The sequence below is a fragment of the Ornithorhynchus anatinus genome, chromosome 2 (assembly GCF_004115215.2).
Source record: "Ornithorhynchus anatinus isolate Pmale09 chromosome 2, mOrnAna1.pri.v4, whole genome shotgun sequence".
Lineage (NCBI taxonomy): Eukaryota > Metazoa > Chordata > Mammalia > Monotremata > Ornithorhynchidae > Ornithorhynchus > Ornithorhynchus anatinus.
The window spans coordinates 104,968,652-104,984,529 of record NC_041729.1 but is presented as its reverse complement, the minus strand read 5'-3'; the positions used below and the strand labels follow the sequence as shown (position 1 = coordinate 104,984,529).

At 51.0% G+C, this 15,878-nt stretch overlaps 1 protein-coding gene across 1 annotated transcript in view; it reads right to left on the bottom strand.

Moving 5' to 3' along the window:
- Positions 1 to 10,480: 10,480 nt before the first annotated feature.
- ROS1 (ROS proto-oncogene 1, receptor tyrosine kinase) overlaps positions 10,481 to 15,878 on the bottom strand; it is a 121,730-nt gene continuing 116,332 nt past the window's right edge. The window contains exons 45-49 of the mRNA XM_039914597.1: positions 15,133 to 15,230; positions 14,375 to 14,578; positions 12,758 to 12,892; positions 10,711 to 10,874; positions 10,481 to 10,512 (exon numbers count right to left, since the gene is read on the bottom strand). Of these exons, the coding sequence (XP_039770531.1) occupies positions 10,481 to 10,512; positions 10,711 to 10,874; positions 12,758 to 12,892; positions 14,375 to 14,578; positions 15,133 to 15,230 (633 nt within the window). The remainder of the gene's footprint in view (positions 10,513 to 10,710; positions 10,875 to 12,757; positions 12,893 to 14,374; positions 14,579 to 15,132; positions 15,231 to 15,878) is intronic.

Here is a 15,878-nt window from a genome sequence, read left to right as displayed (position 1 = left end):
ATTTGTCACATGGAGGAAGGGCCATCAACAGCTCCATCCCCACACAACCCCAATCCGAGGGCCCAAATCGTAATCCAAGGAGCACACGAAGGCGTACCAACCCTCCACACCTCCTCCCTGACCCACACGCAAAGGCACAATAATAATCGTGATATTAATTAAGCCTTTACTAGGTGCCAGGCATTGTTCTAAGTACTGGGGTCGATGCAGGATAATCAGGTTGGATGCAGTCTCTGTCTCATGTGGAGCTCACAGTCTTAATCTCCATTGTACAGATGAGAGGATGGAGGCCCAGAGAAGTTTAGTGATTTACCTGAGTTTACACAGCAGACAAGTGGCAGAGCATGGTCTAGAACCCGAGTCCTTTTGATTCCCAAATAATAATGTTGGTATTTGTTAAGCGCTTACTAGGTGCCGAACACTGTTCTAAGCGCTGGGAGAGATACAGGATAATCAGGTTGTCCCACGTGGGGCTCACACACTTTTAATCCCCATTTTACAGATGAGGGAACTGAGGCACAGAGAAGTGAAGTGACTTGCTCACAGTCACACAGCTGACAAGTGGCAAAGCCGGGAGTCGAACCCATGACCTCTGACTCCGAAGCCCAGGCTCTTTCCACTGAGCCACGCTGCTTCTCCCAAATCTCCCAAATCTACACACCTGTATCCCCACCTACTCATACCTGCACGCGTATCCACACACACACTCTCAAGGATGTGTTTGTCAAGGGGCATCACCCCAAGACGAGGTCTCGGCCCGAAAGCCCCTGGCAGGCACAGACGTGGACAATGACTTGACACAGGAATGGATTACCATTCTCCCACTTGGCCTTGGCGCTGCCCCATCCTTGCCCACCCCTGGACCAGCTACTTGCCAGACACAGAGGGGACCCTAATCCATCTGTTGTCTTTCCTCAGTGCCATCACCAATGCCAGGGTGGGCGGGGCCAAGGAGAATACAAGCCACCGGCCCCCAACTTCGCCAAAAGCTCTACAGCTGAGCTGGGATTTAGCGGCCAGGCAGTCTGGGTCCTGGGAAGTTGGGGGTCTTCTTCCCATATCCCTTTTCTATTCAAGGAGCCCACCTCCAGGCCTTCCCAGTTCAACTGTGAAGCCCATTTATGGCAGACAGGCTCCGACCGGGACATTTCTCAATCTCCTTCACCCCTTTCTCCTTCACCCCTTCGCCACCACCATCAAGCTTCCTCGAGGATCACTAACCCAGATATCCCCTGCCTCATCTTTCCCCCTAAACCCACTCTCCGACCTGACTTTTCCATCTCAGCAGACCTCACCACCATCCTCCATCTCAGAAGCCCACCACTCTGATCTCACCCTTAACTCTCACATCCAGGCCACTGACAGACCCTGCTGGGTTTTCCTGCACATCTCTTGGATTGTCCCCTTCCTCTCCACCCAACCTGCTCCTCCTCTGATCTTGTCATAATTAGCCTATTGTGTTAGCTTCCTCAGAGCCTCCTTTCCTCCAGCCTCTCCCCTCTCCGCTCCAGACTCCAAAATGCTGCCTGGATCATCTTCCTCAAGCTTCACTCAGCCCACGTCTTTCCTCAAAACTCTCTATTGGCCTCCTGTCTCTGCATCAACCCCTCCCTCAGAACTGGCTTTAAGGCTCTCCCTTATCTGACCCCATCTTACACACGTGCTTCCTTCATCTGCCGTTCTTCAACCTGCTGTCTTTGTTCCTCCCAAAACAAACTTGTAACTGTACCTTGTTCATGCCTCTCTTGCTTCCATTCCCTTGCCTGCACTGCTCTTCCAGGTTGGGACTTCTTCCCACCTCCCATCAGAGAGTCCACAGCTCTCCCCACATTCATATTCCTCCTAAAATCCTCCTTCAACAATTTTTCCTCAATTACTTTCCCAGGACCCTTTAGACATCTCTAAAACTTTTGACATAGGTACCTAGGTAAAGATGCTAAGGAGGGTATAAAAATATATAATATAGACATATATATATATATGTATGTGCTATTGGATTATATACATATAATATATATAGATGTACCTGATGCATTTAGTTTTGACTTCTCTAGTTGTAAATATTTGCATGTTTGAAGACCACCATTAAGTTCCTTGTGCACAGGACCTCCATTATTCTACACCTCCTAAATTCATTAATTCATTCATTCAATCGTATTTATTGAGAGCTTACTATGTGCAGAGCACTGTACTAAGCACTTGGAATGTACAATAGAGACAATCCCTGTCCAATAATGGGCTCACAGTCTAAACAGGGGAGACAGCAAAGCAAAACAGAACAAAACAAGTAGTCTGGCACTGCACTCTACTAAGCACTGGGGAAAGAGAACATATGTGGGAATTAGACCCCAAACCCTATCCCTCAAGGGACTTTCAATCTATGAATGTAAGTGGGGCTGGGGAGGACTGGAGGCAGGCACATCCGGAGCAATGAAATGTTAAAAGATTAAAACACCGTAAGGGACAAAGACAAACATGTTATGCACAAAGTGCGCAGTAGGGTGTTGTCGCTAGAGGAGCAGAATTTCTCTTTGTGCTTCAGAATCCACAGCATGGTGTATGCCCAATAAATGCTATTATTACTACTAAAAATAATTGTGGCATTCTTTAACTGCTTACTGTGTGCCAATCACTGTACTATGTGCGGAGGTAGTTAGGAGATAATCAGGTTCCAGAGGTGGCTCAGAGTCTAAGTAAGAGGGAGAACAGGTATTGAACCTCATTTAGCAGATGAGGGAACTGAAGCACAGAGAAATTAAGTGATTTACCAATGTCACACAGCAGACAAGTGTCAGAGCTGTGATCAGAACCCAGGACTCCTGACTCCCAGGCCTATGCTTTTTCTACTAGGTCATGCTGATTCTACTGCTTCTACTACTATGGATTAAAAGGTCAATAGGCAAATAATAGATATATAATTTGGATTCTTAAGGATAGTGTTGTGTGAGACACTACAAAGGCTACTGGAAATGGGAATTTATCAGCCTTACCTCAGCAGTGATGTTCCTCTCTGCAGATAGTGTGGCCTAGTGCATAGAGCATGGGACTGGAAGTTCAGAGACTCAGGATCTCGACCACTTGCCTATGTGAGATCTGGGACAAGTCTCTTAACCTCTCTGGATCTGTTTCCTCATTTATAAAATAGGATCGAAATACCTCTCTGCTCCTCTGCCGCCCACCTCCTCACCATCCCTCGGTCTCACCTATCCCGCCGTCGACCCCTGGGCCACGTCCTCCCGCGGTGCTGGAATGCCCTCCCTCCTCACCTCCGCCACCTTCACCTCTCCGCAGCTAAACCCTCTTTTCCCCCCATTTCTTCTGCTCCTCCCCCTCTCCCTTCCCATCCCTTCAGCACTGTACTCGTCTGATCAACTGTATATATTTTCATTACCCTATTTATTTTGTTAATGAAATGTACATCGCCTTGATTCTATTTAGTTGCCATTGTTTTTACGAGATGTTCTTCCCCTTGACTCTATTTATTGCCATTGCTCTTGTCTGCCCGTCTCCCCCGATTAGACTGTAAGCCCGTCAAAAGGCAGGGACTGTCTCTATCTGTTGCCGACTTGTTCATTCCAAGCGCTCAGTACAGTGCTCTGCACATAGTAAGCGCTCAATAAATACTATTGAATGAATGAATGAATCTTCTCCCAGCCTCTTGGACTGTGAGCTCCATGTGAGACAGGGATTGTGTGATTATTTAGCAACCACCCCAAAGCTTGACATATACTAAATAATATCATCAATACAGAGATAAGTTCCTCAGACAACCCTGAACGATGAACTCCTGAATCAACCCTTAATCCTTAACCCCTAAATTCACTCCTATATCCAGGACTCTGTCTCCAGCAGTGACACCTGGAAGCTTGGAGGAACTGCGAGATGGTCCCCATCAGACATAGTAGGAATGGACCGTCCAACACCTCTAACACTCTTCTTCTCCCACCCCACCCATGCCCTATGAAACATACTCAGCCCATTTATGAATTCATCCTTAATATATTCTTCACTGGGGGTGTAGCATTTTATTTAGAACGTGAACCAGGTGATGGAAAGCATCATTAACCCGTCTTCATTCAGTGTCCAAAGATAGCCTTGTCCCTGGAGAGGGATTAAAATCCTTGTAATCTGTATCATGCCTGTGCCAGGCCCCTTACCTGCAGCCCCTTGTCTGGAGAGCCCAGATACTTTGGGGAGGTTTGAGATTCATTCATTTATACAATAGTATTTATTAAGTGCCTACTGTGTGCAGAGCACTGTACTAACATCACGTTATCTGAGAATTGCTTCCATGGTGATTGGACAATCTCTCTAAGCACCCAAGATCACAGAAATTAAAGGCTTTGGGGGAAGGAGAGGGGGGAAGCTAACCCCAGATTAGATTGCTCAGAAAAGAAGTAGCATGGTTTAATGGATAGAGCACGGCTCTGGGAGTCTGAAGGACCTGGGTTCTAATCCCAGCTCCGCCACTTGTCTGCTGTTTGACCTAGGGCAAGTCACTTCACTTCTCTGTGCCTCAGTTCTTTTATCTGTAAAATGGGGATTAGGACTAGGAGCCTCACGTGGGACAGAGACTGCATCCAACCTGATTAGCTTGGATCTACCCCAGCACTTAGATCATTGCTTGACACATAGTAAGCGCTTAACAAATACCCTCATTAAACAAATACCATCATTAAAAGTCACGCTTTCCCCCTCTGGACTCTCTTGACCAACAGAGGATCCCAACCCTGTCCCCCATTCCTTGGGCTACCTTTAGACCATTTCTGCCCTACTGGGAAGTGCCATCCACACTGGGGCAGTGGCCGGTGAGCAAGCAGAGAGAGAGGCCCTTCCTCCTTTTCAGCCTTCTGCCTCCCCTCAGACCACCCAATCTGGATTAGCCCCTCTCTCTCGGGGAGTGGGAATGGGGAACTGTGATCATCAGGGGACAGTGAGGAGCGTGCATCTCAGCCCAAGTTAGGGGGATCATAAAACGAAGAATGTGGGAATCTCTTGCTTTCCGTCCAGAGGTCTGGGCCCGGGATGATTTGGGGGAATCCAGAATCCACCCATCTGTTCCCCAGTTCAGCACAAGAGAGGGTTGAGAAGAGCTCACGTCTCCACACCTGCTGAAAGCTGGGCGGGAGGCCACTGCCTGCTTATGTTGGCTGCATCCTGGGTCTCGCGGGGCTCTGTCTGGCCTCTCCGCCAGTCTGGAGATCCCGGCTTCTGCTCTGGCTCCAGCTCCAGCTCCGGGGGACTCCTGGCAGCGAGGACCATGTAGCTGAGGCCGTCTTGGTCCCGGGTCTCCACCAGAGCCAAGGAGGGGGCAGCTCCCGGCTCCCTGCTGACCTCATCGCAATCTTCACCTGCTCAGGACAAGATGGCCACAGGTAAAGGAGTTGCCCTGGGTCCCATGAAGCCCTCTCCAGCTCGACCTATTTTACCTCCCTGAGTTCCTATCACAACCCAGCCCGCTCACTTCACTCTCCAAATGCCAATCTACTCACTGTGTGTCGATCTCGTTAATCTCGCCGCCAACCCCACCACCACCCACTTCCTGACTCAGGCCAGGAACGCCCTCCTTCTCCATCTCCAAAAGACGATCACTCTCCCCACCTTCAAAGCCTTACTAAAGCCACATCTCCTCCAAGAGGCCTTCCCTGACTAAGCCCTCATTTTCTCTTCTCCCACTCCCTTCTGCATCATCCTTGGACTTAGATTTGCTCCCTTAATTCACCTCTTCCTCAGACTTACAGCATTTATATACATATCCATGATTTACTTGTTTATTTTTATTCTTGTCTGTCGCTCCTTCTAGATTGTAAACTTGTTGTGGGCAGGAAACGTGTCCACCAACTTTGTTATATTGTACTCGCCCAAGAGCTTAGTAATAATAATCATAATTGTGGTATTTGTTAAGCAGTGTGTCAGGTACTGTACTAAGTGCCAGGGTAGATATGAGATAATCAGGTTAGACCCAGTCCCCGTCCCACATAAGGCTCACAGTCTTAATCCCCATTTACAGATGAGGTAACTGAGGCACAAGAGAAGTTAAATGACTTGCACACAGCAGAGAGTGCTCTGCACACAGTAAGCGCTCAATAAATACCAGTGAGTGACTGATTTATTGGCAACCTTCCTTTGGGAGTGGGAGAATCCACCGACCAGGTGAGGACTTCCAGCCCCAGTCTACCACACGTGCCCTCCCAAATGCAGTGGCTGCAGCGTCCAGAGAGGACCAGCTCTCTGGAAGAGGGAAGGAGTAGGGATCAGAAGAAGCCACCTGCCCCCCATGGCAGAGCCTAGTGGAAAGAACACAGGCCTGGGCTTCAGAGGGCCTGGGTTCTCCTCCCAACTCCACCACTTGTCTGCTGTGCTCGTTCTGGGCAGGGATTGTCAGTCTCTATTGTTGTATTGTACTTTCCCAAACAATAAGTAGAGTGCTCTTCACAAGCGCTTAGTACGGTGCTCTGCACATAGTAAGCGCTCAATAAATACTATTGAATGAATGAACGGTAGGTGCTTAATAAATACGATTGAATGAATGAATGAACTTAACGTCTCTGATCCTCAGTTTTCTCATCTGTAAAACGGGGATTCAATATCTGTTCTCCTTAGACTGGGAGCTACATGAGGTATGGGCACTGTGTCCGACCTGATCATCTTGTATCTTCTCCAGGGCTTAATATGGTGCTTGGCCCATAGTTAGTGCTTAATAAATGCCATTATTATTATTATTATTATTATTATTATTCTCCTCCGCATCTCACTCTTCTTTCCAGTGCTGGAGATGGGAATGGAGTCCCCAGCCATCTGCATCCAGACTGCACCCCTCCTCTCCTCTTAAGGTTAGGCGGGGGAGATGTTAAACTCTAAAATGAGAAGGACCTTACCCACAGAGAAGATTAAAGAGTAACAGCAGCCCCCTTTCTCTGCCCTATTAACTTCACCTAGAGCCCAAGCACTTGAGATATTACAGTCACTATTCTGGGCATTTATTCTTAGGAACAGAACCCTCCCCCGCCTCCCCTGCATTTGACACCCAGACACCCAGACTCCCCATCTGGGGTTCGGCAAGATTTCAGGCTTCTCCCTCCCCATGTACGAGTCCCCCCTTTTCCTTGCCCCTTTCTAGCCCAGACCAGCCCGGCTGGTCCCTCCAAGTCTAGCCCCCTGTGGCAACAGCTTCATCAGCTGCATGGTCTCCCCGGAGCCTCCTAAACAGCTTCCCCACCGAACAGTCGGAGCTGGCGCCATTTATAGTGTGAAATTCCAGTCCGCCAGGGCCTTGCTCCTCTCCGGCCTACGCCGATCCCATTCAGAGGGGTGCAGGGGGGCGCGAGGGGGCAGGGGTGGCGGGTGAGGGATCGGAGGCGGCTGTGTAAATTAGCCCAGGATAAGGCTGCTGCTAAAGCTTGAGGAAGAGGCAAGGAAGAGATGAGGGGCTCAAGGTGAGAATGCTGGTCGGAATGGCAGCTCCGACACTCCCGTGGGCCGATGCCGTCCGCGGCGTGCCGGAAGTGTTGTAGGATGATGATGATGATGATGATGGTATTTGTTAAGTGCTTAATATGTGTCAAGCGCTGTTCTAAGCACTGGGATATAAACAAGCTAATCAAGTTGGACACAGTCCCTGTCCCACATGGGGCTCACAGTCTTAATCCCTATTTTACAGATGGGGGAAGTGAGGCCCAGAGAAGTGAAGTGATTTGTCAGAGGTCACACAAGCAGACAGGTGGCGGAGCCGGGATTAGGACCCAGGTCCTTCTGATTCCCAGGCTCCTGCTCTATGCACTGCCACGTGCAGAGAGAGTTTATGGTTTTTTTATGGTATTGTTAAGTGCTTGCCATTTGCCAGGCACTCTACTAAGTGCTGGGGTAGATACAAGTTTAATCAAGTTGGACACAGTCCCTGTCTCACGTGGCGTTCACACTATTAATCCTCATTTTACAGATGAGGTAACTGAGGCACAGGAAAGTGAAGTGACTTGCTCAAGTTCATACAGCAGACAAGTCGGGGAGCCAGAATTAGAAACCAGGTCCCAGACGCATGCTCTTTCATGGCCCATGGATTGAGCGTCGATTGCCAGTCCACTGCTCAGGTCTCATGGGGAGCGGGTGGACCAGGTGTTCTGGCATTGCTCCTCTGTACCCCCTTCTGCCCCCCAAATCTTTTTCTTTAAGGTATTTGTTAAGAGCTTAGTGAGTGCCAGGCACTGTACTGAGCACTAGAGTAGATACAAAGTAACCGGGTTGGGCACAGTCCATGTCCCACATGGGGCTCACAGTCTTTATCATCATTTTACAGATGAGGTAACTGAGGCACAAAGAAGTTCAGTGACTTGCTCAAGGTCACCCAGCAGACAAGTGGTGAAGCCGAGATTAGAACCCAGGCCCTTCTGGCCCTCGGGCCTGTGCTCTATTTATTAGGCCACACTGCTTCTCAATCAGGAGGAGCCCGAGGACCCTCCAGCAGTGCTCTGCTGTGAGTTTTCTTAATGGGCCTCATTCCAGAGGGTGCTCATCCTTTGCCCCTCCCGCCTACAAATCCCTGTCCCATTGGGTGTCCACGGAGCCACTCCAGAGTGCGGGAGCACGCCCTGCCCCCGCTGAGTGCTCCAAGGCCAGAAACCAATCAATCCATCACCACACCAGCGCCGGCCCAGCCGGCCCCAGGTCATCCCCGATGACGACGGCGGGAGAGGGAACCCGCTGGCTCTCGCCGGGCAATGGGCTCTGAGCACCAACAGCGATATCTGGTGCCGGACTCCGGCCTGGCTCCCGGGAGGCGCCACCACTCCCGTTTCGGGAAGGAGGTGGGGGATGTCAGGACCCAAACCCTTTCATAGAAAGCCTCCCGGTCTGCTCAGATGGGATCGGGACAGGTGTCCGGGCCAGAATCTGCGTGCACATTTGCCACCTCCTCTTAGGAGGGAAACGTCAAAATAAAGTCTTCCACGTAAACCTGGATATTTCCAGCCCAGACAGATGCCGGCTGACCAGCTATGTTTAGCCTGGCCAAGGGGCATGCAGATTTGTTTCCTGTATTTGTATCTGGGGCCGATGAGGTGATGTTTACACAAATGTGAGCATGAAGTCACCGGGATATTTTTACGAGCACTCCAGATATGTTACTAATCCCCAACCCGCCCCCTGCCCTCCTCCTCCCATTCGGGCAACGACAGCGCAGGATGCCCACAAGACAGGGTCCCCTGATGGCAAGTGACCGTCTCCCAGCCTCCAACTTTCCCCACCTCGGAGACTCGAGGTGGAGATGGGAGGAGGAGAGGAAAGAGGTGGAGAAGCCCCCAACTGCAGCACGCCAGGCCGTGGGGACTCCCCTGACTCTTCCCCCAAATAATAATCATAATAACCATGATGACATTAGTTAAGCACTTACTACGTGCCAAGCACTATTCTAAGAGCTGGGGTAGATACACGTTAATCAGGCTGGACTGTGTTCCTGTCCCACATGGGGCTCACATTCTTAATCCCCATTTTAACAGTTGAGGTAACTGAGGCACAGAGAAGTTGAATGAAGTTGCCCAGGGTCACACAGCAGACATCAAGCCAGGTCCTTCTGACTCCCAGGCTTGTGGTCTATCCACTAAGCCACACTGTCTCCCTGCTTTCCTGCTTCCTAAAGTTGCCACGGGCCATGGGAGGCCTGCCAGGGAAGCCTGGAGTGGCTAGTGAGAAGCAGCATGGCGTAGTGGACGGAGCACGGGCCTGGGAGTCAGAAGGTCATGGGTTGTAATCCCCGCTCTGCCACTTCTCTGCGGGTGACCTTGGGCAAGTCACTTCACTTCTCTGGGCCTCACTTACCTCATCTGTAAAATGGGGATTGAGACTGTGAGCCCCATGTGGGACAACCTAATTACCCTAAATCTACCCCAGCACTTAGAACAGTGCTTGGCACAGAGTAAGCCATTAACAAGTACCATCATTATTATTATTACTACATGGGACAGGGACTGTGTCCAATCTCATTTGCTTGTATCCACCCCAGCACTTAGTACAGCCCTTGGCAAATAATGCTGAACAAATACCGTAATATTATTAATCATATTTAGTGCCAGTTCCTCACCCTTGGCTGATGTCAGATTGGTTCTCTCTGAGCACAAGATTCTCTCCTTTCTGTCCAGGAGATGAAGGGCCCGGTCCCAGCCTGGCAGGTCAGTCAGCGATATTATCGAGCAACCTCTGGGGGAAAAATCCCTCTTCCTGCTGCTGCTGGGGAGAGCCTCAACCCAAGTGCAAGGTGACTTGAGGACTGTTACCATCGACACCATCTTCCTACACCTCTGCTAGTTACGGAGCACACTCTGTGAAATGGGTGCTTGGGAGAATACAGGGGAGACAAATGACATGACTTCTGCCCTCCCAGAGCCTGCCCTCTGTTACCCAAGCACCGCCATGCTGCTCTGTTGGGAGCCTGGCCAGTGATCAGGATATTGCCAGAAACTGGACTTTGGAGCAGCCCCTGGGATCTGGTTTACACCCTGGAGCCAATAGCAGAGAAGCTACCTGAGGGAGGAAAGGTGGGGGTTGTGGAGAACTCAGAGTAGAGGTCAGGGGTCGTGCTACATTGCTCCCCTGCCTGGAGAAGGTACCCCATCACATTCACCCCTGCAGCATGGAATTTCCAAGTCCACCCTGGACATGTCCCACCCAGCCTCCATCAGTCTTGGGTTGGGACCAAGAAACAGAATGGACCAGACTTGCCTTCGAAGGCCTCGTTCGCCACCCCTCGAGGGGCCCCCGTATCTCCACCCCTGGAAGGCTGGTCCAGGGGAGAGGCCTGGAGGTTCCGTAGGCTGTCCCGGAGATGTCCGAAAGAGGGTCTCTGTGAGGGGTCATCCGCCCAGCACTGAGACAGCAAGTCCCACCTGAGGGGAGAAAATGGGAGAGGAATGAATGACCTGCATGGACCAAAGGGCGGATGGACAGGGCCCCTGTTAGAACTGGCAAGCCTCTGGGGCCGAGAAAGTCTCCCAATCCAGGGTCCCCACCATAGGCACCAACCCATCTTGGGCAACATGGTCAATGTCCTATGTGGGGGTCTTGGGGCTAAATGAGGCCAGACGATTCCCCGCCCTTAGCCCAAGGAGACAGACCAAGCTTCGGCCCCAAAGACCAAAAGTCTCACCACGAGTCAACTTCCTGTGGCCTCTGAGCCAAGAACTGGGAGATCTGGGATCAGCAGAGTTCCAGTGTTCAACTCTCCTGGTCCCCTCCTGGATCAGGGTGGCCCAGTCCCCCATGGGACAGTTTTCAGGCCCATCAAACCCAGAACTTTTCTTTTTCAGGGATGCCAGAGTTGTGCCCTCCGGATACCACCTGCATGGACATCATCCCAGCTGTCTCCTCTCCATCCATGACTTGCCCCCCCCAGTGACTCAACACAGACCTCTCAGCCATGGGTTTGTCCAAACCCTTCTGGGGCCTCCCGGATCAGCCCCATAGTCCATCCAGACTGGGACTGGGATTCCAAAAACAGGCTTCTCTCCTAGACATCTATCTTCATAGCAACCATCGCACTGTTCCTTGAAGAACCCTGATGTCTCTGTCAGAGATAGGGGGGTCCTGGGCCGGTTGAGTTAAGGGGCACTGCTCAGTGCCCGGTGTTCTGACCTTCAGGAAGAGTCACTAGAGAGAAAATCAGGGGTGAAGAGGGAAGAGATGGGGTGTTGGATGTTCCATCCTTAGCCATGAGAGTGAGTGACCAGGAGGATGACCAGCACACAGCTTCTCCAAGGGTCCAGGTGCCCCTGCTGGAGACAGAGTCCTGGGCTGGATGGAGTGACTCAGGGTCTGATGTTACTAATATATTCCCCCTTTGTTTCTTGATCAGACCAAGCCTCTTGGGGAAAATCAGTAGCAGGATGTTGAGATCCTTTGCAGGCTTTTTGCTGAGACCCAGGGGATGAGAAGCCGAGCACAAGGACAGGGTAGACAAAAACTGCTCCCCTCTGCTCCCCATTGGGAATGGCACATCTCTCAAGGGGCTGGCTGGCCTGGAGGAATATTCAAGGTGGGTGAGTGGTTTCAGAGTAAACCGAGGCCATGTTTGATCCGACCCCAGATCCAAGGGCTTCTGCTCTCTCTGACCTTCACTGCGCCACAACAACAACACACACAAAGAAGCCAGTCTCCTGCTCTCCTTCAGAAACCCCCCATCCGATCTATGGGAGCCTGGGGTGGGTGGTCGACTCCGCATCCCCACGAACTACCTTGCCTGCACCCGTGAGACAGCTCCACCATTCACTTTGCACCCAACTCTGATATTTGGATAGAGCTGCCCTATAGTGGTAGACTTGGAACTGGTTCTCCCAGCCTGGGATAGAAGGAGGAGACAACAATAATAAAAGCACTTGAGCACTTGATATGCCAAGCACTTTACTAAGCACTGGAGTAGATATAAGATAATCAGGTTGGACACAGTCCCTGTCCCACATGGGACTCACAGTCCAAGAAAGAGAGAGAACAGATATCGAATCTCCCTTTTATAGAGAAGGAAACTGAGGCACAGAAGAGTTAAGTGACTTGTCCAAGGTCACATAGCTGGGATTAGAACCCAGGTCCTTTGTCTTCCAGTGTTCTTTCCACTAGGCCACGCTGCTTCCCTTCAATCCAGCAACCCTGAGTTCCTAATCCATTTTTTCTCCCTGTGGTGGGGCAAACTCTGCTTTGAATCTTGACAGCAAGGAATGTCTAGCTGGGAGGGGCCAGTCATTCTAAATCCAGGGAGAACAGGATGAGTTTTACTTACAGACTGCTGGGACAAGCCCTTGGTTTCTCCAGTCTTCCTCCGGTCTGGACCAAGTGCAAAACCTCCAGGTTGGACTGGCCAGGGTAAGGCTGATGGCCCAGAGTTAGGATTTCCCAGACCAGAACTCCAAAAGCCCTGAGAGAGAATAGAAGGGCAGTTAGAGGGATGTGGCTCTGACCACCCTTTGACAGACCTTATGGCTTCCCAGGGGATATCTATCCATTATGGGTTTAATAATAATAATAATAGTAATAATACTAATTGTGATATTTGTTAAGTGCTTACTATGTGTCAAGCATTGTACTGTGCACTGGAGTAAGATTTAAGATGATCAGGTCCCACATGAGGCGCCATCTGAATAGGAGGGAGAACAGGTATTGAGCCCCATTATGCAGATGAGGGAACTGAGGGACAGAGAAGTTAAATGATTTGCCCAAGGTCACATAGTAGACAAGTGGCAGAGTCGGAATTAGAACCCAGGTCCTCAGACTGCCAGGCCCGGGCTCTTTCTACTAGACTGTGTTGTTTTAGGGAGGAAATGGTGCGGCAGTTGCAGGCGGAACAAGGCTGAGGAGAAGTGGGTAGGCTGTACAGAGCTAATGGGTCAGAAACACCCAATTTGGGGGTTTTCCAGCCATTTGGAAGCTCTCAGGATTGGATGGAGACTTGGGGTGAGCAAGATTTGGATTCTAGTCCAGACAGCTGTTGGGGAAACACTAGCACCCCATCACTCTCACAGCAGGGAACCTGGGGGAACTCTAGCCCCCATCATCACTGTAGTTGGAAGTCTAGGGTACTCTACTCCCCATCATCCACATAGAGGATTCAGGGAGTGATTAATGAATACCCAGTCGACTAGTGACCCAGACTCAGAAGGTAGTGGAAAAATTCAGTCAAAAGGCTTCTTATAGCTCTGCTACAGGTCTCTGTGGCGAGGAAACGGGAACAATTGGGGAACACAAAACTTTTGAATTATCCCTGGATTTCCATTATTCACTCTAGATGCCTCCCTTTATCACAGTTAAGGGAGAATTGGCTCGATTAAAAACCATCAAACCTTCATGGCCCCGTTCTTTCCATGAAATGGGATTTGGAACATCCCTAAAATGGCTGCAAGTAGCTGATGTTCTGCAGGCTCAACTACCGGCTTCTGTCAGGAGTCCTTGGATCCTCCGATTCTAACTAGAGACTTCCTACATGGAATTCCAACGTGTTCCTCTCCCTAAAGTCAGTCAGTCATAATTATTGAGTGCTTACTGTGTGCAGAGCATAATATTCAATAGTATTTATTGAGCGCTTACTATGTGCAGAGCACTGTACTAAGCGCTTGGAATGTACAAATCGGCAACAGAGACAGTCCCTGCCCATCGACGGGCTTAATGAATGGACATATTTCCTGCCCACACTGAGCTTTGAGCCCCATTTTACAGATGAGGAAACTGAGGCACAAAAGTTGACCACAGAACTGATTTCCTTTTGTTTAACTCAGGGACAGTGCCAGCCGAGAGTTCTTCACTACTCAAGGTGAAACCATCTCAGCTCGCTGCGTCCATTTCCGGGGATGCATCCGTCCCCAGGGCTCTCCTCATCTCCGCCGGCCCTCCCCCGATGACTTACCAGACGTCAGACCGGGTGGTGAATATGCCATCCACCAAACTCTCCGGGGCCATCCAGCGGATGGGGAGCAAGCCTTCCCCTCTCTTCCTGTAATAATCCTGTTTGTAGACATCTCGGGCGAGGCCGAAGTCCCCAATCTTCACCTTCCGGGAGAGGCTGCCATAGTCCTTCACCGACATGAGACAGTTCCGGGCGGCCAGGTCCCTGATGCAAACAAGGAGCTGGGCAAGGGTGTTGGAGGGCGGAGAGGGGGTGCTGGGGGAGGGCACAGGGCTGCGGGGCGGCGGGGGGGGAACTGCGGAACAGCTACTCCCCCATTAGCTCTCTGGACAACACGGCCTCCCCAGCCACAGGCACCAAGGCTTTGAGAGGCCCGCGAGAGGGGGAGCCGTCCACGCTCAGGACAGCTCTCTCGTGCTCCACCCCTACCTTGCCCCACCTTTTATGGTATTTATTAAGTGTGGAGTAGATACAAACTAATCAGGATGGACACACTCCCTGTTCCACACAGGGCTCACAGCCTTAATCTCCATTTTATAGATGAGGTAACTGAGGCACAGAGAAGCTAAATGACTTGCCCCTGGTCACCCGGCAGATAAGTGGTGGAGCCGGGATTAGAACCCCGGTCCTCCTGACTCCCAGGCCTGTGCTCTATCCACTAGGCCGTGCTGCTTCTGTAGCCACAGTGTCACTGCCACAGCCCACAGCCTCCGGACCGTAGCTCTCTACTCCAGGCTGGGGGGTCAGTCCCCTCTTACCTGTGAATGAAGTGCATCTTCTCCAAGTAGACACAGCCTTCAGAAATGTCTACACACAGCTCCACAAGGTCAACCAGTGAGAGCAAAGGAGCCTGGAACTACAAGACACATAGAACTTGACATTGGTACTCCTGGCAGGAGTGGGGAGGTCACCCCTAGTGTGAAAGCTCAGAAGTGGGAAAAGGAGGAAAGAGAGTTGGTCTCAGCATGGGTGTGCATATGTGTGAATCTCCGGGCCTGAGTGGAGCGTGCGTGGGGAAATGTACAGGCCTGTGTGAGGGTGGGTGTCAAATCCTGCCGGTCTCACCTTCACGACATTGCCAAGATCCGCCCTTTCCTCTCCATCCAAACCGCTATCCTGCTGGTACAAGATCTCATAATATCCCCACTGGATTATTGCATCAGCCTTCTCTCTGATCTCCCATCCTCCTGTCTCTCCCCGCTCCAGTCTACACTTCATTCTGCTGCCCAGATTACAAAAACAGTCTGGGCATGTCACTTCCCTCCCAGTGGTCACCTATCAATCTTCACATGAAACAAAAACTCCTCACCCTTGGCTTCAAAGCTCTCCATCACCTTGCCCCCCTCCTACCTCACCTTCCTTCTGTCCTACCAAAGCCCAGTCCGTACACTCCGCTCCTCTGCCACTCATCTCCTCAAGGTGCCTTATTCCCACCTGTCCTGCCGCCAAGCCCTGGCCCACGTCCTACCACTGACCTGGAATGCCCTCCCTCCTCACATCCACC